We start from the raw sequence: 27,746 nt of genomic DNA on the forward strand, positions 1-27,746 counted from the left end.
ACACGGACCGTACAGGGATTTGATTTGAGGCACTGCTGAGTCACTCCACAATATAATGAACTTGTTAGTGTCCCGTTTGTATGTTCTTTCAATACACTTGTTGTGATTCTTGTTATATTTTTAAATAAATTCTTACTTAATCACATGCAGTGATATTATACATACAACATCAGTTGTAGAGAGTCGTATGTGTAGTTAGATTTTTATCATTTAATTAAAAGCACCTAAATTCTCTGCCCCCTCTGATTGTCTTCTGTAGTTGGGACGGGCCCGTGACGTACCTGAATCAGCTGCTCTTGTTTCTTGTTCTGCTTTATGACTTTTCATCTTTTAGATGATTTGGTTGCTGCTCTGGAGGTCACACAATTATGTTTGATCTATTAAGAAGTGTAGTCATTTTAAGGCTTTATGGCTAAGTCATGATCAGTGAAGTCGTCATATTATGAAATGCATATTAAATGGAATGTATATTTTAAAGTAAAAAGTGTCACATTATTTTCTGCATAATCTAAGTCATTTTATTTTGTTGTATTTGGATACAGCACATGGTAGCACTGCGGCACTCAACTCATCACATTCCCACTGCATCCATCATACCCATCGTCTCTCAGCAGAGTTCAGAGATCACTCACAGAGGCTGTGATGCTTTGAAATATCACTCTGACTACATTTTTATTATCATTTTAGTGTTTTGATTTACAAATAGAAAGCAGAGGTAAGAAGAAGCTTACATACAATATGGAGATATCCCACAGAGCCAGGAGGGATGGTGACGTGCTTTAGGTCTTTCACAGCTCATCGTATAAAGCCATGCACTGCAATTCCACCCGTTTAACTCAAGTCCTTTTTGTAGTAAAATAGATTTTAATGCATACACAGGCTACATACTCTAACATACATTTGTTGTAAATATTCCAAGTATTTAATTTGATTTTAGGCGTTCGGAGCATGACTTTGATCAGTACAATTCAGGATGCTATGGCATATGCGAGAGAAGACATATGAGAAAACTCAAAGCTTTAATTACTGTCTGAAGATCTTTCTACCCATTCCATTATAAAACGTCACAAATGACTCACTCTACAGTCTTCAGACGGGTTGGTTGTGAGGTGATGTCATTAAACTGCAGGCCCATCAAGACATTATCACAGAGCATCCCCCCCCCCAATATGCATTTAATGAAATTCACAACAATATAGTAATTCAGGAGTCAATGCATTTTACTTCTGACCTGTTTTCTAAACTAAAGATCAGATTAAGTGTAATAATAACACTAAATCTAATAATAAAGGTGTTAAATGTGAAAACATACTTAATAAAAGTTGTAAAATATGACTTACATTCAGAATATATACCATCAGTTTGTTCTGTAGTTTGTGTCTATTCGCTGAACATCGGCTCGTCGTATTGTTCAAGGCTATTTCCTTCAGACAGGAACAGCCCAACTACATCAATTCAACAAATTCCCGCACCGGAAAGGACAATTGATGACATGAGACAAATGTGTGAAAGATTATACTGTATGACTGTTATTGTTAGTAATAATTCACTGTACATAATTAGCAATGTTTGAGTGTTAATATTTGCAAGCTGACAGACGGATGACACAGACACTGGAGCACAGCAGTTCTCCGACTCTGCCGGCCGGGGTTTGGCCTCAGCGTTACAGCAGAACAACAGGTACAGCCTCACACTACATCAACTAGCCTAGCACTACATCTCATGCTGTTATTTGCTGCAGGAAATCAGTTTTTGTTGCTGTTTTTTTCTTTTTTCTTTTAAAAATATATGTTAGTGTAAAGATCACAAAATTTGGCTTTAGTGCAGCGGATGTATGTACATCAAACGGATTTAACGTAATAAATTGCATCAAAAACACCATTATTTTAAAAACTTACTTGGGTAACACACTTGCGCAACGATACAAACGATACACCGTTAAAAGCCCTGAACTTTGATTATTAAGACAGAGAGACACATATGGCAGATTATTAATTTTCATACATACTGTTTTATAAAACACAAATTCATAAAGATAAATGCATTACAAGCAAAAATATTAATAATAATAATAATAATAAATAAATACAAATATGATAATATAAACCAAATATATTCGCCTTTATGAAAAAAATGATGTATATACTGTACAGTACATGTATTTCATATATTTTAAAAAAGAACATAAGTAAAAGAATAATACAAAAACAATACTTCAAATAATTGTAACGTTTTGTAATCGTGAATGGGAAAAGAATGCCTTCAAACCATAATGAATAGAAAAAGATTTTCGCTTTTCAGCCTTTAAGACCTGACTTCTATTGACCGCAGTGATTTCAGCTGATGTATTCGACATAAGGAATTGTTCAGAGAGGCAGCAAAATCGCATTGTTTTGGTTTAGTCTGAACAGTAAAAAAACAAATAATAATAATAAAAAATTCTGGAAATGCATCTTAGCCTGTACTGACTGAAATACTGACTACATCATCTAAAGAATCAACCTCAGTTCTACTGACCGTTAAAATTGGTGCAGGCCGTCACTCCTACCGGTCCTATCTTCAAAACAAATTGGATTTATGTGCCACGTGAACAAGGCCCAAGTCTGCCCTACACTCTCAAACAGCTGTATTCATGGAAAAACTTTCAGTGAGGGAGAATTTACAATCCAAACATCACTTGAAGCAGCGAAGTGAGCATTGTAAACAGTTTTCAGTGCTTGGATGGAATGTTAGAAGCAACTGTCCTGCAGGTTATTTGTGTCTGTCGAATGCATGTGTGTCATTATTAATGAGAGTGAAGTCGGCTGTGTTTGCAGATGACGTTTCTTGCGTCATATAGTAACGACTGTCTGTCCTGAAATCAATATCCTGTCTAATACCATCAGGGCCCCTCATTCAAATGGTCAAGGATGTGTGTGTGTGGTGGTGGAGTGTTAGTTTGGCCCCAGGAATCCTGTCACAGACGTGGGAAAGCTGATGCTGGGTGGAGGCATGTTGGGATTGATGGGAGATGTGGCGCCCGAGCTGCCGTGAGTGGCGTGACCGTTTGGATCTCTGCGTCCACTGTACTGGCCGATGAAGGAGCCATCCTCGTTAAACTGGATGTCGACACTGTCTCCGTAGTCGGCTAGACTGTCATTGCTGCTGCTCTTGCTCTCGCAGACAGACTGCTGATTGGTGGAGCACTTCTCATTATCACTGAAGGAGATACAGAGCAGATGCTTGGATTACAGCTGACCAGGAAATAAGAGCACAGTCACGACACAGTTAGTGAGAGAAAGCTGTTCTTACCTCTCCAGAGATCTGTGTGTGTGAGCGTTAGTATGGATGAAAGCAGAGACAAACAATTAGCGTTAGATGTTAGCAGGGTCAAAATTCACCCAAAATCTTTTTTTCCCCTACATTATGTCGTTATTTTCATTAAAATTAATTGGGATTGCTAGACTTATAAGGGCTTAAGGGCTTAAATTTTTGTGATAACCTCAAATTTGTCGGTAGCTCAAAAATAGCCTGTGCGCATTCCAACTTGCCAGCAAAGGGTCTCACACACACATACATACTGTATATTGACATTAGAAAAATAGCGTGTCGATAATGCAAAAGGCAACACTCAAATTTTAGTTAAAATCAGTTTCATCGTTGCCGGATTGTTCATCAGGGTTGTCATTGTCAGCTCAGTTCAAATATTATCTGTACAATCAAGTCGACAGTATTTCTGGAAATTATGAGCTGGGAGGATTGAAAATGCATTGAAAGCGAAGTAAAAAAGTGACTGTACGACTGAGCTCCCCTGGGGAACGAATAGCATGCAGGATTTAAGAGGGGATGTCGAGCGAGTCATGACATGCTACAGGAGCATATTCCGCCTTGATGGTTAGGCACTTTCGCACCGTGTAGTTCTAGGAACTTAGTTCTAGTTTACACGTAGTTCTAGGGACTAGCCAGCATGCTCATATCAAGTCAGTGCTAAACCGGTCTCTTATGCATCAAAAAGCGGTGTTACCATAGCTGTGGATGCCATATGCCCCAGAAACCTCTGAAATTATTACTACAGTACATATACCACTGCAGTAAAAACGCACACTTCACAGACTCCGGGGCCAGCTACATCTGTGCAAAGGGGATGCTTTCTTCTCAGCTGAAAAAAAAAAGGGGATGCTTTCTTCTCAGCTGACCTAAAGCCCCAAGTGGCTGAAGTACCTAAGCACCAAGTCCCTGTGCTTGCACAGCAGATCTTGTGAGTAAGCTAATATAAGCCAGTCATTGAAATAGTTGAGTATCCAAATTCACACTTCCTGTAGTAAGACAAAGGCACTGACCTCCGTGAACTGACCTGTTGTGACCCAAAGGGGGTTACTTCATACTGATATAATTGTCCAAAGAAACGGTCTGTGCTGAAGTAAGATTGAGACATGAAAGTACATGTCTTTAAGGTTAATCACTGCAAAACAATCTTGGGGCCAAATTCATAAAAGGATGTGTTTCTGTGTCACCATCCCCAGACTCCACACAAGCATCATCAAAGGGACGACTAATGTACCTGAAGGATTGTCATGGATTGCAGGTGCAGGCACCTGGCCCACAGCACTGTGAGCCTTGGAAGCCAGAGCTGAGGTCAGATAAAAGGCTTTGGATAGGAGTCATGGAGGATTTCTCCAAGTGGCAGCGTTTTGCGAGCAGAGATGTACCGCAATCCACTCTCCACCTGGGGAACATCCACATACCCTTGGCTGTCAAGCCATCAAGGGTAGTAAGGAGGAATGAGCTCAAGCATGTAGGGTACTTTCCATGCTTTAGTGAGCTCTTCATGCACCTCCAAGAAGAAAGGCACTGGGGCAGACCGTGGCTGCAAATCATGTCTAGAGCCTAGATGCCAGTCATCCACTTGCTCTTTTAGTTAGAGTGCCTTGAAATGCACCTTAAAACACAGCCTGAGAAGTCTCCCAAGTCTTTAACTTGTTGATTTTTAGAGGTCTGCTTATACAAGCATTCAGCTCCAAAGTAAAATCTAAATGAGCGGATGCACACTGCCATCTATTTTAACTGAGTGTATACCTAATATACAAGAAGTGGCTTGGCATGCAAATTCAATTACTTATTGCAATACTTATTGGCAGTTTCTTGTACTATCTCCCAAGCAAGACCCCATAATATCGGTTACTGTGACTGATTCTCCATGTTCTTGTTCACTTTTAATTAGAGACACATGAAAAGCGGTAAATCACAGGATTTTTTTTCGGTAGCAGCGTAGATGGTGTGCAATATTACTAATAATATTTATAATATTCTAAATATCTTGGCAGTTCTAAATAGTGGTTGACCGATATATCGCCAAGGCCAATATATTGGCCGATATTTGCTATTCTTCAAAAATGTTTGGCCAATGCGTTCGTGGCAGTTTTTGGCCAATGAACATTCTCCCTCGTGGCAGGTAGCAGGTGCTTTTATATTGTTAATAATAGAAAGGCAAACATTATAATACTTTCTCATTTGCCGTCAGCATTCAGCAAATACGCATTTATTTAATATAAAAAAATCTTTGAATGACTAATGACCATCTAATTTAAAAAACTTGCAAACTTAGTTGAAACCAGCTGTGAGATCTTGTAAAGTGTGCATTTGTATTCTGCACGATCTCGTAAGCTCTGCGTGACGGTTGATCCGTGGGAATTGAATGCAGACAGGAGGAGAGTTCAGCTTCACTGGAGATGTGCGATCGACAAACTTTAAACTCGTGATTTCAAATTATGCTGCACTTCATGCTTTTGCCCACTGTCATATTCATGTCATTTTCACTGTGTGCTGTGTGTAAAATGAGTGTTACCTTGACTTTATTTGAAAAAAGAAAAAAAAAATGTGATTCCCAATGCACACAAACTTCCCAGAATACTGAGTGCCCTGTTGGTTACAGTGTTTACTTCCTTTTTAATTATATTTTTATTCAATATTTGTTTATTTGTGAAAAATACTTTGTCATTTAAAGTAATAGCATGTTTATTTTACACTTTTTTTTAATCCATTTTCAAATGATTACAAATTTCTTAAATATTAAAAAAATTGTATTGGATTTATATCGGCCACCATGCTTTCCAAGATATCAGCAGTAAAAAAAAAAAAAATCGGTTGACCACTAGTTCTAAATTTAATCTCATGGCAAATATAAATTCACTACATATGAAGAAAATGCATGTGTGTTACATTACTGCATGACTAATATATAACTAAAATGTAACTAATCATACATCTTTGCTTTGTATTTAAAGCAGCACATTACGCTATGCATTAAAAAGTGTTGTGCCACTTGTCACTTACATTGAACTCAACCTCTCCCCCCCCCCCCCCCCCCCCACACTCTCTCACACACACACACAAGTAGATACATAGAGAGAAAGAGTAAATATACATAGGCAAATGCACCATGTTGATCAACCTGTCAATCAAAATTCCATGTAATAAGTCATCAAGACTTTAAATTTGTATTTAGAAACTGTACAGTGGTGTAATATTTCATAAAAAAGCATAATCTATACTACTGTCTGATATTCATTTTTAATTTATTAATTTTTCAAACTCCCGGACTAAAATAGGCCCCACTCAGGTCATGCCATAGAGTAACAGAGAGGGTCAAGGTTTTGGAGAGTGACTACAGACATGTATTTAACACACCTGCCCCATCTCAGACCTCTGTAGATCATCTTACATTTCATTATAGTTGATTGGTGATGAACATTATGCAGGGTAACAACTCACTGCATGCAGTAGCCAATAGAATGCAGTTTTATGCCGTTAAAATTCAAGAGATTGGGGGAAAAATGCCCCTGTAAGAGATTTTGTCTCATATTTATATCAAATGATATAATAATTATGTAATAATACATAATATAAAAATATATTGTATCTAGTATATAATGTTATATGATATAAAAAATATAGTAATAAAAAATATATATTATATCTAATAAAATCTCTCCAGAAATTCAACAGTCACTCTCCAGGCCACTGACCAGTTCTTGACAAGTTCTGTGAGATTAAACTCTTCATGTTAGATGTCCTGTGTTACATAATAATGATCACCACAAAAGGAAAATGTCAGAGCTACTTGTGTAAATACACAATAATGTAACATAAACTGCACTTACTTGTACTCTCCAAACTCTCCATCTTTCTTTGTGTGGGCCCCATTGACCTGATCCTCCTCGTTTTCTTTCACTGAAATTAAATAAATAAATAAATACATACTTCCTAACAAATTGCCAAAAAGACTATTCTTATCAAAAATTCCATACATTGAGTGCCTCTGGCAAGGGGTTGAGTAGGGAGGAAGAGAAAGAGCTTGATATATATATATATATATATAATATATATATATATATATATGCACACAGTATTGTATGGAGGCATTTTTCAGTATGGTGTAATGCAGTGGTTTTCAATTCTAGTCCTTGAGAACCACTAGTGCAGCGGGTTTTAACATTTTTATATCATAATTATAATTTGAATTCGTTATATTTATATAGCACTTTTCTAGGTACTCAAAGCACTTCACATTGTGAGGGGGAGTCTCCTCATCCACCTGGATGATGTGATGGCAGCCACAGTGCGCCAAATGACCACTACACACCAGCTTATTGGTGGAGAGGAGACAGAGTGACGAAGCCAATCAGCAGATAGTGGGATTGTTAGGAGGCCATGATGGTCAGAGGCCAATGGGAATATTTGGCCAGGATGCTTGAGGTCACACCTCTACTCTTTTCGAAAGACATCCTGGTATTTTTAATGACCATAGAGAGTCAGAACCTCAGTTTAATGTCTCATCTGAAGGACCGTGCTTGTTGACAGTATAGTGCCCCCGTCACTACACTGGGGCGTTAGCACCCACACAGACCACAGGGTGAGTAGCCCCTGCTGGCCTCACTAGCACCTCTTCCAGCAGCAACCTAGTTTTCCCAGAGGTGAAGGTGTTCCCATAATGTTATTTTTAAAGTGTTTTAGGTTTTTATGGTTTAGGTGATATGAACAGTGTCTTTTCATGGTTTTCAACAATATGTCAGATGTAACACAAGAAACACTAATATATGTATTGGTTACAAGCAAGCCTGTAACCAAGGTGGTGAGACTTGGTCTCCTGAGAATGTGGAGATATTGAAAGGCTGTTTTCTCTGTGCTCACTGGGAAGCACTGTAAGATTCAAGCACTGACAGGCATAATGAAATCAGGTCTGCATAATGGTCCAGATGGGCTACGTATGTAACCCCTCGTTCCCTGAAGGAGGGAATGGAGACGTTCCCGTCCCATCGCAAAGGCTGCTGTACCACTGCTGAGAAATGCATACTAGCACATGCCACCTGCGGTCCAGATGGGCCAGTAAGGTTCCATAAACAGGATCTGCTCCTTGTCTTCCCTGACCTTGCACAGTGTCTGTGCGAGAAGGGTCACTGGGGGAAATGCATACTTGCGCAGGCCAGCTGCGTGCCAGTGCGTCTGTGCTGAGCATTCCCTCAGTCAAGGAGTAAAACAACTGGCAGTGAGAGGTCTCTGGAGAGGCAATCAGGTCTACCTGAGTGGCTCTGAAAAGACTCCAAATTAGCTGGACCATCTGGGGATTAAGTCTCCATTCTCCAGGAAGCACAGCTTGTGACAGCTCGTTGGGTGCACGGTTGTGCAGGCACCGAATGTGAATGACATGAAGCAACCTCAGATACTTTTGACTCCAGAGGAGGAGGTGGCGGGCGAGTTGCGACATGTGACAGGAGCGTAGATCACCTTGTTAGTTGATGAAGCCAGTGTTGAAGCAGTCTCATATGAAGCAGCCCCAGCAGTGGGACAACCATCCTGCTCTTGAACATATTCAGGCAGTTCAACACCGACTGAGCATGTCCCTGCATGAGGCGTGCTGTCTGTTCGAGCAAATCCAACTCCGTACAGAGAAAATAGTTCCTCTTCCTCTGAGTTTGCTCTTTACCCAGTGACACCAAAGGCCCAACCGTTGCTGAGGTGTAAGCGCACCAAAACCCTGTGTTCGTACAACTGATCCTGAGACTGAGGTAGTATGACCCAATCGTCGAGGTAGCGATAATGCGAACACCCTGCTCTCTCTCAGGGGAACAAGGGGCTGGCTCTGCAACTTTTGTGAAGAAATGGGGAGGCGACAGGGCCATGAAGCCAGCCTGTTGAAGCAGTCCTCATATGATGCATAGCCCCAGCAGTGGGACAACCTTCCTGCTCTTGACATATTCAGGCAGTTCAACACCGACTGAGCATGTCCCTGCATGAGGCGTGCTGTCTGTTTTCGAACAAATCCAACTCCGTACAGAGAAAAGAGTTCCTCTTCCTCTGAGTTTGCTCTTTACCCAGTTGACCCAAAGGCCCAACCGGCTGAGGTGTAAGAGCACCAAAACCCTGTGTTCATACAACTGATCCTGAGACTGAGCAAGTATGAGCCAATCGTAGAGGTAGCTGATAATGCGAACACCCTGCTCTCTCAGGGGAACAAGGGCTGGCTCTGCAACTTTTGTGAAGAAACGGGGCGACAGGGACAGCCCAGAGGACAGGACCTTGTACTGATATGCTCGTCCTTTGAATGCGAACCACAGCATTGGTCTGTGGTGCGGAAGGATCGACACATGAAAGTACTCGTCCTTCAGGTCGATTGCTGCAAACCAATCTTGGGGACAGATGCACCTGAAGATGCGTTTCTGTGTCAACCTCTTGAATGGTGAAAGGTCCTGGTTCAGGACACGCAGGTCCAAGATCAGTCATAACCCACCACCTTTCTTGGGGTACAATGAGGTAGGAGCTGTAAAACCCTGTCTTCATATTGGCTGGAGGGACCGGCTGTTGGTCCATCCGTGACTCTCCATGCCTTCTTGGGACCCAGAGAGAGAGAAAACTCCTCTCTTGTAGAGATTTTCGGAAACCACATTCTCCACCCGGCCCTCCTCTGGGGGAGGGAGAGGTGCATTCACCATCCCCCAAAGAGCAGTTCCCTCTCTCTCTGGGTCACCCATCCCGGGGTCTCTTGCTCTTCCGCTCACCACCAGGTTTGACAGGGGCCAGGATGGGCAGGGCGGCCTACCTACGCCCAGCTCCACGGTGCCGCTTGCTCGAGGCTGCTGCTGTTGTGGTGCAGGAGCATGGGTGGACACAGGGGCCCTCCCTTGGCGACGAGCAGGCTGGGGCACTGCAGCCGGGGACGGATGGGTGGAGGGGCAGCAGCTGCCCGCCAGGACATGTCAGATCACCTTAGTCTGCTCCTGTGCAACCGAGAATTGCTGGGCCATGTTCTCCACTCCATTGCCGAAGAGGCTGGTCTGAGATACAGGAAATTTGAGGAACTGAACTTTTCGGTGTCCCCCATGTCGACCACACACAGCCAGAGGTGTCGCTCCTCCTGACCACAAATGTGGACATCACACGACCCAGAGAACTCACAGTGACCTTAGTCGCTCAGAGCACGAGGTCAGTTGCGGTTCATAGCTCTTTCAGAACTTCTGAATCGTGACCACCCTCATGCAGGTCCCCTTAGTGCTTTAGCCTAAGGAACCTGCAAGTAAAGCCACATGTAAGGTGGAGGCAGCTTCTCCCACAGGCCACATAAGCATCGCCGGACAGACCAGACCCAGTACCTACAGGCCCGGGAGGGGAGGCACGGTTTGCCCTGATGGGTGAAGGCAGTATTAGGACACAACTGCATCACAACCAACCGCTCCACCGGGGGGACCCCCTGTATACCCCCTAGCTGCATCACCGTTGAGAGTGGTGAGGGAGGAGGACTTAAACAGGTCGGTTTCCCGGCAGAAAAAGGTGCCCATTCACACGATCAGGTTAAGCCCCTCATGCACCTCCAGGAAGAATGGCACCGGGGCGGGCCACCCCAAAGAACCAATCGTCCAACCTGAGGGCTCGGAACATGGTGGGTGTCTCCACTTGAGCCCTACCCTCACAGCGGCCCCAGAAAGCATAGCCGTCATTTCCAGATCAGATTCAGGCATTGCTATAGTCCTGGAGGGCAGCAGCGCAGCTGAATCTTCCTCTCCAGAAAGCTCCGGCTCACCCTCCGATGCAGCGATCGACATCCATTCGTCAGGGAGGAGCACCAAGGATACTGCTGGTACGCTCCTTGTAGAGGGCCCAGCACGTTCCATTGGCAGCTCAACTGGTTGTGAAGCGCAAGAGGAGTGATGGTCCCTTGAGGGTTGGTCCCCTGGAGGATTTTCCCATCACTGTTACCCTCAGACCACCCATGCTACTGCCTGAAGTAGCCCCCGCCTGACTGCCACCATGACGAGAACTAGATCGAGGAAGAGGCAATGGAGCTCCGCCCCTTTTGAGGTAATGGAGCTTGGCCCGCAGATCTGAGATGGTCAACTTCCTGCAATGAGAACATGATTCAGCATGCTTAATGCCCAAACAGGCAGCTAGGCAGCAATCGTGACCATCATGCTGATGCTAAGGTAACGACTGCATCAAGAATGGGTGATACGTTGTCTGGTAGCAAGACACAATGTCATCTTTACAAAAGCGTAATTTTGAGGTTGCCAGATGCAACGTCATCTTTAAAAAGATGTGCCCGTGAATGCTCTTTTAGGGAAAAAGAGTTTTTATGTGCTGAGATGCACAGGGGAGATTGGCCAGCCTGCAACATAAAACAGGGGTTAGTGCAGCCTGATGTGTGAAAACCCACTCGACACGGGGAACCACCACCGCTGAAGCGCCTTACCGCCAACACAAAGAGCTTTCAAAGAGCGTGCTGAACTTGTTCAGTCATTTTCTCTCAGTAGAGAAGTCAGGAGCAGGAAAAAAGTTGGTATGCGTTGCACCTGCTACCTTTTTATTTGCTCACACTTTCTGATCAGCAGCAGCTCAATCATTGCATGCTAATGTTCATCTCTAACCGAGATCCCAATTCGTCGGATACGACGTGACTTGTAGTGACTGACTGAAAGGGAAGTCAAGCTCTGTGTAGATTATGTGATACTAGTTAAACAGGTCAAACATTTTCCCAACAACAAGCCTTATATCACCAAGGAGGTTAATGAGTGTCAACACACACACACACACACTTGGCTTTTAATCAGAAGGACCCTGAGAATGAAATAAATGGTCCCAAAATAGCTTAATCACAAAATAAGAGAAACTCATAAGCATTATAGAGATTTAATCGATATTGATTTAATAATTCAAAAATAGTTGTGGTCTAAGGTACGATAACTATTATAACTATTAGTATATATATATTATATATATATATATAATATATAATATATATATATGAGCTTAATGATTTTTACAGTGTAGATTTGATGTTTAACTCCTGTGATTTTAGTGATGTTCTGGGGGCTATTATGATCTATGATTCTGTGCTCGAGCTGCCAATAAGACTGGCTCATGTTATTAAGGTTTTAAAAGGCATAGACACTAAAAAGATGTCTAGTCTGAATGGTCTTTCTGCATTTTATTCTCATAACATTTGCAGAGGAATTAGCTCTGCATGGGTGTATATTTTCCAGAGTACTATTGCTTGACATATCTTACAGATATTAGGGGAAAAAAATTATTATTATACCAGTTCCTAAAAAAAAAAAAAATCAAGTCCTGAGGTGTATAACGAATATTGCCCTTAATTAAGTCAAGTCAAGTCACCTTTATTTGTATAGTGCTTTTTACAATACAGATTGTGTCAAAGCACTTTACAGTATTAAATAGTAAAATAGTGTGTCCCTTAATCTGCATGTGATGCCGTGTGGTGTGGAAGCTTAAAGAACAGGTTAAGGACCATCTTGATCCCTATCAGAACAAAAAGGGCACTGATGATGCTATCCTGACTATGCTGCATCATGCTGTAAAAAATCTGGAGGATCCTAAGGCTAAGTTCAGGTTTTTTCGTCCTTGATCTGAAATCTGCTTTCAATACCATGTAGCCAGACCTTATGCTCTCCAAATTTAACAGCTTGGCTTTCAATCCATACAGTATCAACACTTCCATTCATTTCTTACCAGTAGGACTTAACAAGTTCAAGTGAAGCAGACTCTTGCCAAGTACAGGTCCATTAGTATTGGTGTTCCCCAAGGGTATGTATGCTCACCACTTTTATTTAATCTGTACACGTAATGAGTAATAACAGTCACCACCCTGGGAAATTTGAGGTGGCGGGTGAGGTTTGCGACATTAGAGTCAGGACAGAGGCTGCATGTGACAGGAGCGTAGATCACCTTGTTAGTTGATGAAGCCAGTGTTGAAGCAGTCTCATATGAAGCAGCCCCAGCAGTGGGACAACCATCCTGCTCTTGAACATATTCAGGCAGTTCAACACCGACTGAGCATGTCCCTGCATGAGGCGTGCTGTCTGTTCGAACAAATCCAACTCCGTACAGAGAAAAGAGTTCCTCTTCCTCTGAGTTTGCTCTTTACCCAGTTGACCCAAAGGCCCAACCGGCTGAGGTGTAAGAGCACCAAAACCCTGTGTTCGTACAACTGATCCTGAGACCTGAGCTAGTATGACCCAATCGTCGAGGTAGCTGATAATGGCGAACACCCCTGCTCTCTCAGGGGAACAAGGGCTGGCTCTGCAACTTTTTTGTGAAGAAATGGGGCGACAGGGCCATGAAGCCAGTTGTTGAAGCAGTCTCATATGATGCAGCCCCAGCAGTGGGACAACCATCCTGCTCTTGAACATATTCAGGCAGTTCAACACCGACTGAGCATGTCCCTGCATGAGGCGTGCTGTCTGTTCGAACAAATATCCAACTCCGTACAGAGAAAAGAGTTCCTCTTCCTCTGAGTTTGCTCTTTACCCAGTTGACCCAAAGGCCCAACCGGCTGAGGTGTAAGAGCACCAAAACCCTGTGTTCATACAACTGATCCTGAGACTGAGCAAGTATGAGCCAATCGTAGAGGTAGCTGATAATGCGAACACCCTGCTCTCTCAGGGGAACAAGGGCTGGCTCTGCAACTTTGTGAAGAAACGGGGCGACAGGGGACAGCCCAGAGGAAAGGACCTTTGTACTGATATGCTCGTCATTTGAATGCGAACCACATCATTGGTCTGTGGTGCGGAAGGATCGACACATGAAAGTACTCGTCCTTCAGGTCGATTGCTGCAAACCAATCTTGGGGACAGATGCACCTGAAGATGCGTTTCTGTGTCAACCTCTTGAATGGTGAAAGTCCTGGTTCAGGACACGCAGGTCCAAGATCAGTCATAACCCACCAACTTTCTTGGGTACAATGAGGTAGGAGCTGTAAAACCCTGTCTTCATATTGGCTGGAGGGACCGGCTGTTGGTCCATCCGTGACTCTCCATGCCTTCTTGGGACCCAGAGAGAGAGAAAACTCCTCTCTTGTAGAGATTTTCGGAAACCACATTCTCCACCCGGCCCTCCTCTGGGGGAGGGAGAGGTGCATTCACCATCCTGTTGCCCGTCCTGGGGCCTCTTGCTGGGGTCACCCATCCCGGGGTCCTCTTGCTTGCTGCTCACCACCAGGTTTGACAGGGGCCAGGATGGGCAGGGCGGCCTACCTACGCCCAGCTCCACGGTGCCGCTTGCTCGAGGCTGCTGCTGTTGTGGTGCAGGAGCATGGGTGGACACAGGGGCCCTCCCTTGGCGACGAGCAGGCTGGGGCACTGCAGCCGGCGGATGGGTGGAGGCAGCAGCTGCCCGCCAGGACATGTCAGATCACCTTAGTCTGCTCCTGTGCAACCGAGAATTGCTGGGCCATGTTCTCCACTCCATTGCCGAAGAGGCTGGTCTGAGATACAGGAAATTTGAGGAACTGAACTTTTCGGTGTCCCCCATGTCGACCACACACAGCCAGAGGTGTCGCTCCTGGACCACAAATGTGGACATCGCACGACCCAGAGAACTCACAGTGACCTTAGTTGCTCAGAGCACGAGGTCAGTTGCGGTTCAGAGCTCTTTCAGAACTTCTGAATTGTGACCACCCTCATGCAGGTCCCTTAGTGCTTTAGCCTAAGGAACCTGCAGTAAAGCCACATGTAAGGTGGAGGCAGCTTCTCCACAGGCCACATAAGCATCGCCGGACAGACCAGACCAGTACCTACAGACCCGGGAGGCGAGGCACGGTTTGCCCTGCTGGGTGGAGGCAGTATTAGGACACAACTGCATCGCAACCAACTGCTCCACCGGCGGGACCCCCTTATACCCTCTAGCTGCATCACCGTTGAGAGTGTTGAGGGAGGAGGACTTAACAGGTCGGTTTCCGGCAGAAAAAGGTGCCATTCACGATCAGGTAAGCCCCTCATGCACCTCCAGGAAGAATGGCACCGGGGCGGGCCACCCCAAAGAACCAATCGTCCAACCTTGAGGGCTCGGAACATGGTGGGTGTCTCCACTTGAGCCCTACCCTCACAGCGGCCCCAGAAAGCATAGCCATCATTTCTGGATCTGATTCAGGCATTGCTACAGTCCCAGAGGGCAGCAGCACGGCCGAATCTTCCTCTCCAGAAAGCTCCGGCTCACCCTCCGATGCAGCTATCGACATCCAATCATCGGGAGGAGTGCCGAAGGATACTGCTGGTACGCTCCTTGTAGAGGGCCCAGCACGTTCCATTGGCAGCTCAACTGGTTGTGAAGCGCAAGAGGAGTGATGGTCCCTTGAGGGTTCCACCCCTGGCTGCCACCAGGACGAACTGTTACCCTCAGACCACTCATGCTACTGCCTGAAGTAGCCCCCGCCTGACTGCCACCATGACGAGAACTAGATCGAGGAAGAGGCAATGGAGCTCCGCCCCTTTTGAGGTAATGGAGCTTGGCCCGCAGATCTGAGATGGTCAACTTCCTGCAATGAGAACATGATTCAGCATGCTTAATGCCCAAACAGGCAGCTAGGCAGCAATCGTGACCATCATGCTGATGCTAAGGTAACGACTGCATCAAGAATGGGTGATATGTTGTCTGTAGCAAGACACAATGTCATCTTTACAAAAGCGTAATTTTGAGGTTGCCAGATGCAACGTCATCTTTAAAAAGATGTGCCCGTGAATGCTCTTTTAGGGAAAAAGAGTTTTTATGTGCTGAGATGCACAGGGGAGATTGGCCAGCCTGCAACATAAACAGGGGTTAGTGCAGGCTGATGTGTGAAACCCGCTCGACACGGGAAACCACCACCGCTGAAGCGCCTTACCGCCAACACAAAGAGCTTACAAAGTGCGTGCTGAACTTGTTCAGTCATTTTCTCTCAGTAGAGAAGTCAGGAGCAAAAAGTTGGTATGCGTTGCACCTGCTACCTTTTTATGCTCACATTCTGATCAGCAGCAGCTCAATCATTGCATGCTAATGTTCATCTCTAACCGAGATCCCAATTCGTCGGATACGACGTGACTGACAGCTCTGTGTAGATTATTAGATACTAGTTAAACAGGTCAAACATTTTCCCAACAACAAGCCTCATATATCACCAAGGAGGTTAATGAGTGTCAACACACACACACACACACTTGGCTTTTAATCAGAAGGACCCTGAGAATGAAATAAATGGTCCCAAAATAGCTTAATCACAAAATAAGAGAAACTCATAAGCATTATAGAGATTTAATCGATATTGATTTAATAATTCAAAAATAGTTGTGGTCTAAGGTACGATGTATAACTATTATACTATATATATATAATGAGCTTAATGATTTTTACAGTGTAGATTTGATGTTTAACTCCTGTGATTTTAGTGATGTTCTGGGGGCTATTATGATCTATGATTCTGTGCTCGAGCTGCCAATAAGACTGGCTCATGTTATTAAGGTTTTAAAAGGTATAGACACTAAAAAGATGTCTAGTCTGAATGGTCTTTCTGCATTTTATTCTCATAACATTTGCAGAGGAATTAGCCTCTGCATGGGTGTATATTTTCCATAGTACTATTGCTTGACATATCATTACAGATATTAGGGGAAAAAAATTATTATTATACCAGTTCCTAAAAAAAAAAAAAATCAAGTCCTGAGGTGTATAACGAATATTGCCCTTAATTAAGTCAAGTCAAGTCACCTTTATTTGTATAGTGCTTTTAACAATACAGATTGTGTCAAAGCACTTTACAGTATTAAATAGTAAAATAGTGTGTCCCTTAATCTGCAATGTGATGCCGTGTGGTGTGGAAGCTTAAAGAACAGGTTAAGGACCATCTTGATCCCTATCAGAACAAAAAGGGCACTGATGATGCTATCCTGACTATGCTGCATCATGCTGTAAAACATCTGGAGGATCCTAAGGCTCAGTTCAGGTTTTTCTTCCTTGATCTGAAATCTGCTTTCAATACCATGTAGCCAGACCTTATGCTCTCCAAATTTAACAGCTTGGCTTTCAATCCATACAGTATCAACACTTCCATTCATTTCTTACCAGTAGGACTTAACAAGTTCAAGTGAAGCAGACTCTTGCCAAGTACAGGTCCATTAGTATTGGTGTTCCCCAAGGGTATGTATGCTCACCACTTTTATTTAATCTGTACACTAATGAGTATAACAGTCACCACCCTGGGAATATTTTTGTAAAATTTTCAAATAATACTGCCATTCTTGGGCTTCTGTATAAGGATTGGGACTTCAGCATTATGCTACAGAGAGCCAATTTCATTGCACTGAGTAAAGAACACAGTCTTGTAATCAATAATACTACTACCTCCATCTAGTTTATGTTTTCGCACCCAAGGTTTAATTACAACCGGGACTAAGTCAAAAACATCAGACCACAGAAGGCTTCTTAAACATACTTTTTTCCAGGAAACTGTGGGAGGTGCTTTGTGCGTTACCTGAATACTTTCCTCCCTTGCTCTTCTTGATGTAGCACAGAATGAGCAGCACCAGCAGCAGCAGAACCATGGCGCTGATGAGTCCAATGAACCAGCCCTGAGTCGCAAAGCTGCTGGGCAACTCATGCAGCTCTGAGAAAGAGACAACACGTGAGAGCATGGAATTAATAAAACAACCCAGTGATGGTTGTTACTAGCCTGTACCTGGTCCAGCTGTTTTGAATTCCCAGGAGTTGTTTCCAGGATGGATCTTCAGGTGGTACTGAACGCCTGGCGTCAGACCCTGCAGCTGATAGAACGCCTGCGAGGAGTTGACCTTCTCTGACTCTTCCCATTCACCACCTTCTACCATACATACAAACAACATCATCATTGAGAAGTTCAGCATGAATTACATAATTTTTTTTTCCAGATTATCTCATGAAATCACAACTAATCAAAACAAACTACACAATAACATAAAAAATACAAAAAAAAAAATACAATGTAAAAAATAAGTGTCATTTTAACTGTACAATTTTGTAAAAACGCTACAAAAAAAAAGTGTTAATAGGTTAACAGTAAGTTCCTGTACTATATACAGGGAAAAACTGTAAAAGATCTAACCAGACATTTCATGTAATTTTACAGTAAAATGCTGTTAATTTTACAGTTTTTAGAAATAAAAAAAAGAACAAATCAATGTATAATTTACAGTCAAAAACTGTAAACTGATATTCCCAGAATTCCCTGTGTGGACGCTCCACATTTGAAAGTATTTTGTTTAAATAATCATGTTTTTTAATAGTTTTTTTGTTATCAGTTGTACATTTGGGCTTTATGTTACATCTTCTGATGTTTAAATGAAAGTTTATTGAATTGTTAAAGTATCGTGTGTCACCATGATGGTGTTTTGTGTTTGCATGAATGACTTTGTGCACCTTCTATATATTAATATAAACTTCTGCTTGTGGCGAAGCTACTTGTGATGAACTTCGATTCTTCATGTGGCTTTCTCTTTTACCACCTGCATTATTATGGTGGTTGTCAGTATGTTAAAGGTACAAAACAGATTTTAATAGCAGTGTGCGTTGTTGAATTTACTGGTTTACATTAAAATTTTCTTGTTTGTAAATAACAGTTTTTATACTGTAAATTTTACAGTTTTTGGCCGTAATTGTGTTTACAGTTTTTCTGTATTTTTTACAAAAGTATTCTGGCAACCACCGAAAGACTCAACACCTTAACACACAAAACACCAAAAAAATAACCGTACACCTACACCGTAACATCGATCATACCAATAAATTCAGCCAAAAGACTTAAGGCTTTTCCACACCAAGCACGAAACGAATATCGGTCACAATGACGCACTGGAATAAAACAATAGATTTCTGTGGATGCTTCCACATAGACCGTGAACATTCGTGCACACGAAAATGCTAATGTTTTTTTTTTTCCAACCAGTTCGACTTGGGATGTATATTTCAGTTATTTTTCCTAACCAAAAACCGACACTCATTAACCGATTATTAACTGTTAACCAACAAGATTATTTTAAATTAGAATTGAATTAAATTAGAAAGGATAAGTGTCTCTGACCCGTTAAAAATACTAACATTTGTTTCCCGGGAATTCATTTTACATGCGCAAAAAGCAGAAAACAACAGAACATGAGGTTTCACATGGTCATATCACATCACCCACCTGCAGCGCTTCTGCAAGCGGAGAAAAACATAATAAAGCTAGGCTATATATAGGCCTATATATATATATATATATATATATATATATATTATACAGGGTGCGATTTGTGAAAAAAACAGAGGGGGGGATTAATATATATATACAGGGTGCGATTTGTGAAAAAAACAGAGGGGGGGATGCTTTTGAAAAATTTTAAGAAATGTTTTTAATACGACGGAAATTGTATTTAGTGTGATCTCAGTTTAATAAAAACATTGTAAGCCTACGTTAGGCCTATTAATTGTAATGATTTAATGTCCACGGATATTCAAACAACAAATTACATAGAGAAAGCGAGCAAAGAACACAACGGAGCTCTTTGAAACTCCGAATCAGTTAAACCATTGCGTCGCAAAATGATTCACTGTTTCGAAGCGCTCCAATCGGATCGCGTATCGCGAATCATTTGATTCAGATCTGGACATCAGAGCGTGTATCGCGAATCATTTGATTCAGATCTGGACGTCGGAGCATCGCGAATCATTTGATTCAGATCTGGACGTCAGAGCGTGTATCGCGAATCATTTAATTCAGATCTAGACTTCAAAGTGCGTATCACGAATCATTTGATTCAGATCGGGACGTCAGAGCGGGTTTGCATGATGTTTTTATCCCCACCGGGGATAAAAGTTATTCAGCAGAGGCAGGGATGCATAGACCAGAGGGGGGAAATCCCCCCGGCAAATCGCACCCTGTATATATATATATATATATATATATAAATAACAAATAAATAGGCCTATACGAGAAATATGTTTTTACTTAAATAATAAATTAGGAAAAAGAACGAAAAACTGTGCAACAAGTATCCTAATATGCAGATTTTGGTTCATTTTTGTACTGCGCGAAAGGAATCCAGACGCCAGAAAGTGGCATCCTATTTTTCCTTAGGCTTATATTACAAAAGCACAAAGATTTGTTTTTATTGTGAAAATTCAAGTGATTACGCTGGCGCCGCATGCGCACACACAGTTAAGCATTGCTACCTTGACAATGCAGCCTGTTCATTATCATAATAAAATACAGTCAGTCAAACATATGAAAAAAAAAAACAACAACACACTGCTCAGTTTAAATATGTAGTAAAATCTGTGCCGTTAAGTGTCATCACCATACCATCGTGATGTTATGCAAAACATTTTGTTTTACATGGATATTGGAACGCCAGAGAAGTAGGCTACAAAATAAATAATAATTTGGCATTCAAATACATAGCGAATATGGAAACATTTGATTTTGTGTCGAATGAGAGAATTGCCATAGCTTCGTATATTTTTAATTCTTGTTCTTTTCTAAATACTGTTAATTGAAAGGCTATGTTGTAGAGTGAGGGGAACTAAAATAGCCTAGCTATGTTTACAGTGTTTATTATAATGTTTTTAAACATTTCGAGTCAGCATTAGACCTATTTCTGAATAAAATGCGACTTTTTTTTTCTCTCTCTAAAAAATTGTTTTTGTTTTATTCGCGTAGAATATTTTAAACATGCAGCAAACCTTTTTAAATACTTTGATAAATTACTGAAAATAAATAAATTACTTTTTAAACCGTTTGACTGATTGTATTAATCAGTAAAAATTCTTAATGGTTGGTTAACGGTTAACGGGTTAAAATGAACATCCCTAAGTCCAACGAATCTTTTGAGTTTTGCAAAGCAAAAACACGGGCCGTCCAATAAGAGTTGAGCTAGGATCATGTGACCAGATCAGCTGCTGTTGCACAAAAAGGCAAGAGTGTTGTCGCTGTTTCGAAAACCAGTGTAAACAAACACAGATGAAGAGTATCTCAGATAAGAGAGTGGATGTTGAGTTCTTGTTATTGTTGGTATTTGAGAACAGATTTATTCTCACATGATCTTTATACAGAATAACATTTCTATTAATTGTCCACTGAATTATGTGATCTGTAAAGCACCATCCATTTTCTTCCACGTGCGCTAGTGTTATTAGTCAGAGCGCATTCACTCTTTTCCTACACTTGAAATATGAAAACAAATAGACATATGATTATGACGATATATTTTCTGTATGTGTCTTGTATGCAGTTTGTGGTATTTTTATAGCAATAAAGGATGTTTATGACAAATATTAGCAGTGTAGCATTATTAAACATACAAAGATTGCATGTGTCTGCTTATTAATTAAAATTAACTAAAGATCACAATTGGAAGTTATTACAAGCACTCGACGAAGGTTTAAAGTGGGTAAGCAACTACATTAATAATTACAAGCATTTTCAAGTGTAGCTTGATGCTAACTGTATTTCTAATTATATTTTAAGATGTAGCCTATTCTTGTAAGCATTATAGATAGTTTGGTGTAGAACCTTGTTTATCTTAATTTAATGCTGTATATTGAGCAGCAGATGATGTTCAATCCATTTATGAGATACATATCTGAGGAAAAATGCATTGTTGGTTGGAGCCACCTAGTGTGCAGGCATGAATTAGCAGAAGGCGAACAACCGTTTCATGTTTTTGGTGTGAAAGCACCTTTTGTTGACGATTTGCCTCGCTTTTTCACATTGCACTCAGTGTGGAAAGGCTATATTCACCACCTAAATTCCATTTGCCATTAAAAAGCTTTCATTTGACATATTTTACTGACAAATTAGAATCCAGCTATGTGAGCCTTTGCTCCTGACCTTTTCTAATTTTAGAAATGAAGATGCTTCAATGTCATGGGTTTTTTTTTTAATTAATTAATTAATTTATTTATTTTTTGCCCTGGTTTGGGCATCTTTGTTTTAGAGGATAAACATTTATATGTGTCCCTGCAGCACAGAAGCAGTCATAAGTAGCACAGGTATATTTGTAGCAATAGACAACAATACATTGTATGGGTCAAAATTATAGATTTTTCTTTTATGCCAAAAATCATTCGAATATTAAGTAAAGATCATGTTCCATGAAGATATTTTGTAAATTTCCTACCGTAAATGTATCAAAATGTAATATTTAATTAGTAATATACATTGCTAAGAACTTAATTTGGACAACTTTAAAGATGATTTTTTTTAGAATTTTTTCAACCTCAGATCATTGTCCATACATCAATGGAAAGCTTATTTATTCAGCTTTCAGGTGATGTATAACTCTCAATCTCAATTTTAAAAAAATTACCCTTATGACTGGTTTTGAGGTCCAGAGACACATATCTCTTTATATATAAATAGCTATACATTTTAGATGCTACATTTAGATTTTAGGGTTTATCCGAACATGAAAAAATATACACTAGCTATAAATACAAATTACGATTACACACTTTTATCGCTAATGTTTGATGATGGCGATCAACATCAATGATGATACTATGACACAGGGAAAACACACTATGTTTCAGTCCTCCAGGATTCAGGAAAAGTAGATCAAAGTTGATCAGACTCTCACCTCTTTTTTTCAGGTAACGGAAGCTAAAGGCAAAATTACGCTGTCTTTCTCCTGGCACCCAGCTGACATTAACCGATGTTTGTCCAGCTTCAATGTTGATTGCAGATGGTGGTTCTGCAGAGGGAACATGTAGATAATATAATATTGTAGATCAGAAAAGGTTATATTGTGTCCTGTAACACACACAACGGAAAATGCTGGAATTTTGGCTGTGCAGTTTCACCTCCATCCAACAAGGTGGCGCCCTCTATTTCTATAGGCTCCCCATCACCAGCAGCGGTGAGTGCTCTGAGCATGAAGTGGTATTGGATCTGAGGATTCAGACCCTTCAGTGTGAACTCAGTATCGAGGGGCAGGTTGATGGATTCCATCAGCTGTTCGCTCGAAATTCCAGGCACAGCTGAATAGAGGACAGAACAGAATCCCATTAGAATGAATAAGACTTCACATTAAGCTTCCCTTTGTAAAGGTGCTCATTAATAACTGATAACTTGTCCTTAAATACATAAAAATCACTGATAGGCAGTGTTGGGGGTAATACATTAAGAGAGTTAAGCGAGTTACGTAATCAGATTATTTTTTTCAAGTATCTAGCAAAGTAATGCATTACTTTTTAATTTACAAGAAAATATCTGAGTTACTTTTTCAAATAAGTTACTTTGTTTTCCCATGTATTGACTGGCAACTCTTGTGTTGCCATGTTGAGAGAAATGGGGAGCAAGTGCAGAGGCGTTGTGTGCGCTGTGTGAACATGATGCTAATGTTGTTCTAGACTAAATGTCAACATGCATTAATTCATCTCACTACAGAAAAACAGATAAAAAACCCCCCCTGCTTTAAATATGTTAAATAGCACAAATATCCTTTATGTGTTTAATCCCATTTTATTAACCAGTGTCTTCAACTTTCTATAATAAAAAAAAACCAAAAATTAAAAATTAAAAACGTAAACTGACTTTTCCTTCAGCCTGAGGCTTATTAATTTTAGTTTTGGTGTGAAAGGGCTTTAACGTTTGTCAAAAATAGAACTTTTTATATTAAAAACAAACAAGCAAGCCCTGCCCAGGTTTAAAAAGTAATGCGCAAGTAACACAAATATAGTGCAAAAGTAACAACACAATTCTTTCTATAAAAACGTAACTAACGTTATTATTAACGTAAACATTATTTTAACACATTACTATTAAAAATAACTTTCCATAACACTGCTGATAGGCAGATATATCAGCATATCTCCAAGGTAAACAAGCTGTTTCCATGTGTACTATTTAACATTTTAAGGTAAATACCATCCATTTGTAAACTACTGACTGTACTCTGGCTTGGAATCATCAGTCACACTGCTGTAACAGAAACAATTGTAGCACTTAATTCACTGATACTGTATTATTTTCTTTGCTGCTTAAACTGCTGTAACAGAAACAATTGTAGCACTTAATTCACTGATACTGTATTATTTTCTTTGCTGCTTAAACTGTATTTATAATGGTTGATTCCTGCAAATTCTCACTGGTTTTATGTTAAAGCTGTTTCAAAGTGATCTATATTATATAAAGTGCTAATTTAACTTATAATAAATAATCCTGAGTTGACCTACGTTCATAGTACTGTAGCAGGTAGCCTGTGAGCACTCCGTTGGGTTTGTTTGGAGCTCCCCAGCGCAGGGTCATCTCTGTCTCAGATGGGCTCTCGAAGGTCAAGAATGAAACTGGTCCAGGAGCTGGATGCCAGAAGAGCACAAGTTCAGGTGATCTAAATCCACATTCATAGAGGTTTTCACATGCGCTGTAAAAAATGACCTTACCGCCCTCTGGAGTGCTAAAGTGATATGCCTTTGAATGCGGACCTTCACCTTTGCTGTTGAAAGGTGCAACTGTGAGAGTATAGTTCGAGTAAAACTGCAAGTCGCTCACGACCATCTCCACCTTATTTCCATGAACCACAATCACTCTGTTCCTGTCTGCCGCTGGTTCTTGCATCGGCAGGCTTCTTCGGCTGTGAGTTCTGGGGCCTTTCTTTCTCAGATGGATCTCGAGAGAGAGAAAGAGAAACAACTATGAGAATCAGCAGCCCCTCTAAAAATGTTTATGTTCTGGGAATGTTTTCAGCGGCAAGTTTTATATTCTGCTAAAAGGTAGGATAACATTCTCTAAAAACATTCTAAAAATGTTTCTTGATAACATTATTAGAACATTATCTCCTAACATTCTAATAAAGATTTTAGCGGGAGCTTCCCAGTGCACTAGATGTAGAATTGTGGATGTGAATAACAAGAGAAAATGTGATTAGATTCCGGCTGTTATCAGTTGATCAGATCCCTACACGATGATAATGTCTTTAACATCAACAAGTAGCCAACATCATCTAATCTATGCTATTAATTTCATTTTAATGACTGTAGTAATACATTTCAGCAGTATGAGATCCAGCAGTGCTTTAATCAGACAATCTATATTTTTATCTGCAGTGTTGAGGAAAGTTAATTTTAAAAATAATGCATTACAATATTGCGTTAGTCCCTAAAAAAGTAACTAATCACGGAAAGTAATGCATTACATTACTTTGCGTTACTTTTTCAATCTGGGCAGGGCTTGCTTGTTTGTTTTTAATATAAAAAAAAGTTATATTTTTGGTAAACGTAAAAGCCCTTTCATACCAGAAGCTAAAAAAATAATAATCATCATGAAGAAAAAATAAAGTAAATTCACCAGGGATGTGATTTTTCCGTATAAATATGGATTTCCGTATTTTCTGACCTCTGAGGGATTACCCACGTGATTTGTGTAGATCTGAGTTTTTTTTTGAGGAGGAGAAGGAGAAGGAGAAGGGGGGGGGGGTCAGGTTGGTTACTGCATGATGATTGAAATCGCGCAAATGGCCTTAAGCTAGCACCATCTGCAGGACAGTTCAAAACGTTCAAATGATTTAAAGCGCCAAACGCGAGCAGAATCAGCACTGAAACGTGTTACTCGACCCAGTGACTTTTTATGAATGCCGGTGAGAATTTGTGATTGGTAGTGCTGTCATAAAATTCACAACAGTTGTGATGTAATTATATAACAGGCTGTAGTGTGACGCGCTGCATGCCTGCTGTTACAGTACTGTTTTTGGTTTCGATTCACTGTTAGTGCTGCGCTTGGTTTGAGATGCTTTAATTTGCATTTGGGACGCAACATTCGTCATTAGAAACGTTTATAAATGTGTTGTTGTTTACATAATCCTTCAGAAATCATTCTAATATGCTGATTTGCTGCTCAAGAAACATTTCTCATTATTATCAATGTTAAAACAGTTTTGCAGCTTAATATTTTTGTGGAAACAATGATACCACTCAAACATTTGTGTAAGATTTAAAAAAGAGAGAGAAATTAATTTTATTCATCATGCATGAAAGTGACAAAAAGTGAGTGAAGACATTTAAAACGATTTCTATTTAATAAACGCATTTACAAATTTAATTCATATATTTGATAAATGTAAATAAATGCTGTTCCTTAAACTTTATAAATGATGAAGAAAATTCTGCTTTGCATCACAGGAATACCATTACATTTTATAATATATTAAAATTTTAACTTAACTTTTGTATTTGTAATAATATTTCACAATTTTTCTTTTTTTCTTTCTTTCTTTCATTTTTTTTACTTCATTTTGATCAAATAAATTCAGCCTTGATGACCAGAAGATTTCAAAATCATTAATAATTGCAATGTTTCCAAACTTTAATAATAATAACGATTCTATATACTTCACTATAATATATTATAGTACTTTATTATAATATATTATTATATTGTTGTCATGATTATTAAATGCTACTTTTTATTTTTTACGTTACACCCAACACTGTTTATCTGTAATTTTAAAAACACATTGTTCATGAATCATTTTGAACTACTGATCGCTTAGGCACACACAGCAAATAACCAACATTATCTAATCACATGTTTTCTTGCTGTTTTGTCATAACAAACATAGTTTGGGTTTTACTTTCAACCAAAATTAGACATCTGAGCAACATTTGAGTCCACATCCAATGTCAAATGGGAAGCATCCCACTAAAATCTTTATTAGAATGTTAGGATATAATGTTCTAATAATGTTATCAATAAACATTTTTAGAATGTTTTTAGAGAATGTTATCCTACATTTTAGGAGAATATTTTGGGAACTAAAATAAAACTTGCCGCTGAAAACATTCCCAGAACTTAACCTAATGTTCTCATAACATTTTTAGAACAATACAATTTCTAGCTTGGAGCCAAGTGCAGAAACTATAAATGATGGTTTATAGATCATGTACCTTGTAGCCAAGTAAGTGTCCGCGGACAGATTCCATGCTGACTGGACTCCATCTTACCAGGACAGTGGTTTTGTTCAGCTCGGTCACTGCCACCTCTGAAGGAGCTTCCAGAGGTACTGTGAGATATTGAGAGGCATTTCTATGAAACTGTCAAAAGATTTTTACAAATAAACTGAAAAATATATTTTTTTTCTGGAAATGCTGGGCTAAGATAAAGCAAAGAACAGGGTAAAACTGAAGCAGGAAAATGTTTAAGAACGCACAGTCTTCCCCCGAGTAGCCGATCTCAGCATCGGGTTCTGGTCCTACACCAAGCTCATTGACTGCCTGAACTTTAATCTCAAAGGGGATGAAGGTCCCGGTGCCGTTCACGATGAACGGAGGATTTGAGGCGCTACTTTCCTTCCAATGTGGACTACTGCCTGAAGCTTGACGCCAGTAGATCTTGTACTTAAAACCTGGTCCATTAAACTGTCGCTGCTCCAGTTCCTTTCAAATGTAAAAAAGTAAAAAAAAGAAAAAAAAAAGAGATTAATTGTGACGATTGCATCAAAATCACC

General features: G+C 40.5%; 1 protein-coding gene across 4 annotated transcripts in view; it reads right to left on the reverse strand.

The window, feature by feature from the left end:
- Positions 1-643: 643 nt before the first annotated feature.
- l1camb (L1 cell adhesion molecule, paralog b) overlaps positions 644-27,746 on the reverse strand; it is a 58,507-nt gene continuing 31,404 nt past the window's right edge. For 2 of the 4 annotated variants that reach the window (XM_042751248.1, XM_042751245.1), the window contains 11 exons: positions 27,450-27,675; positions 27,187-27,302; positions 24,688-24,913; positions 24,481-24,603; positions 23,107-23,283; positions 22,884-22,997; positions 17,972-18,112; positions 17,768-17,899; positions 7,140-7,209; positions 3,292-3,303; positions 644-3,198 (listed from right to left, as the gene is read on the reverse strand). In XM_042751248.1, the coding sequence (XP_042607182.1) occupies positions 2,934-3,198; positions 3,292-3,303; positions 7,140-7,209; positions 17,768-17,899; positions 17,972-18,112; positions 22,884-22,997; positions 23,107-23,283; positions 24,481-24,603; positions 24,688-24,913; positions 27,187-27,302; positions 27,450-27,675 (1,602 nt within the window). In that variant the 3' untranslated portion in view covers positions 644-2,933. The remainder of the gene's footprint in view (positions 3,199-3,291; positions 3,304-7,139; positions 7,210-17,767; positions 17,900-17,971; positions 18,113-22,883; positions 22,998-23,106; positions 23,284-24,480; positions 24,604-24,687; positions 24,914-27,186; positions 27,303-27,449; positions 27,676-27,746) is intronic. The other 2 variants (XM_042751246.1, XM_042751247.1) reach the window with 2 other exon arrangements.

This window comes from Cyprinus carpio, chromosome B23 (genome assembly GCF_018340385.1).
Source record: "Cyprinus carpio isolate SPL01 chromosome B23, ASM1834038v1, whole genome shotgun sequence".
NCBI classification, from domain to species: domain Eukaryota; kingdom Metazoa; phylum Chordata; class Actinopteri; order Cypriniformes; family Cyprinidae; genus Cyprinus; species Cyprinus carpio.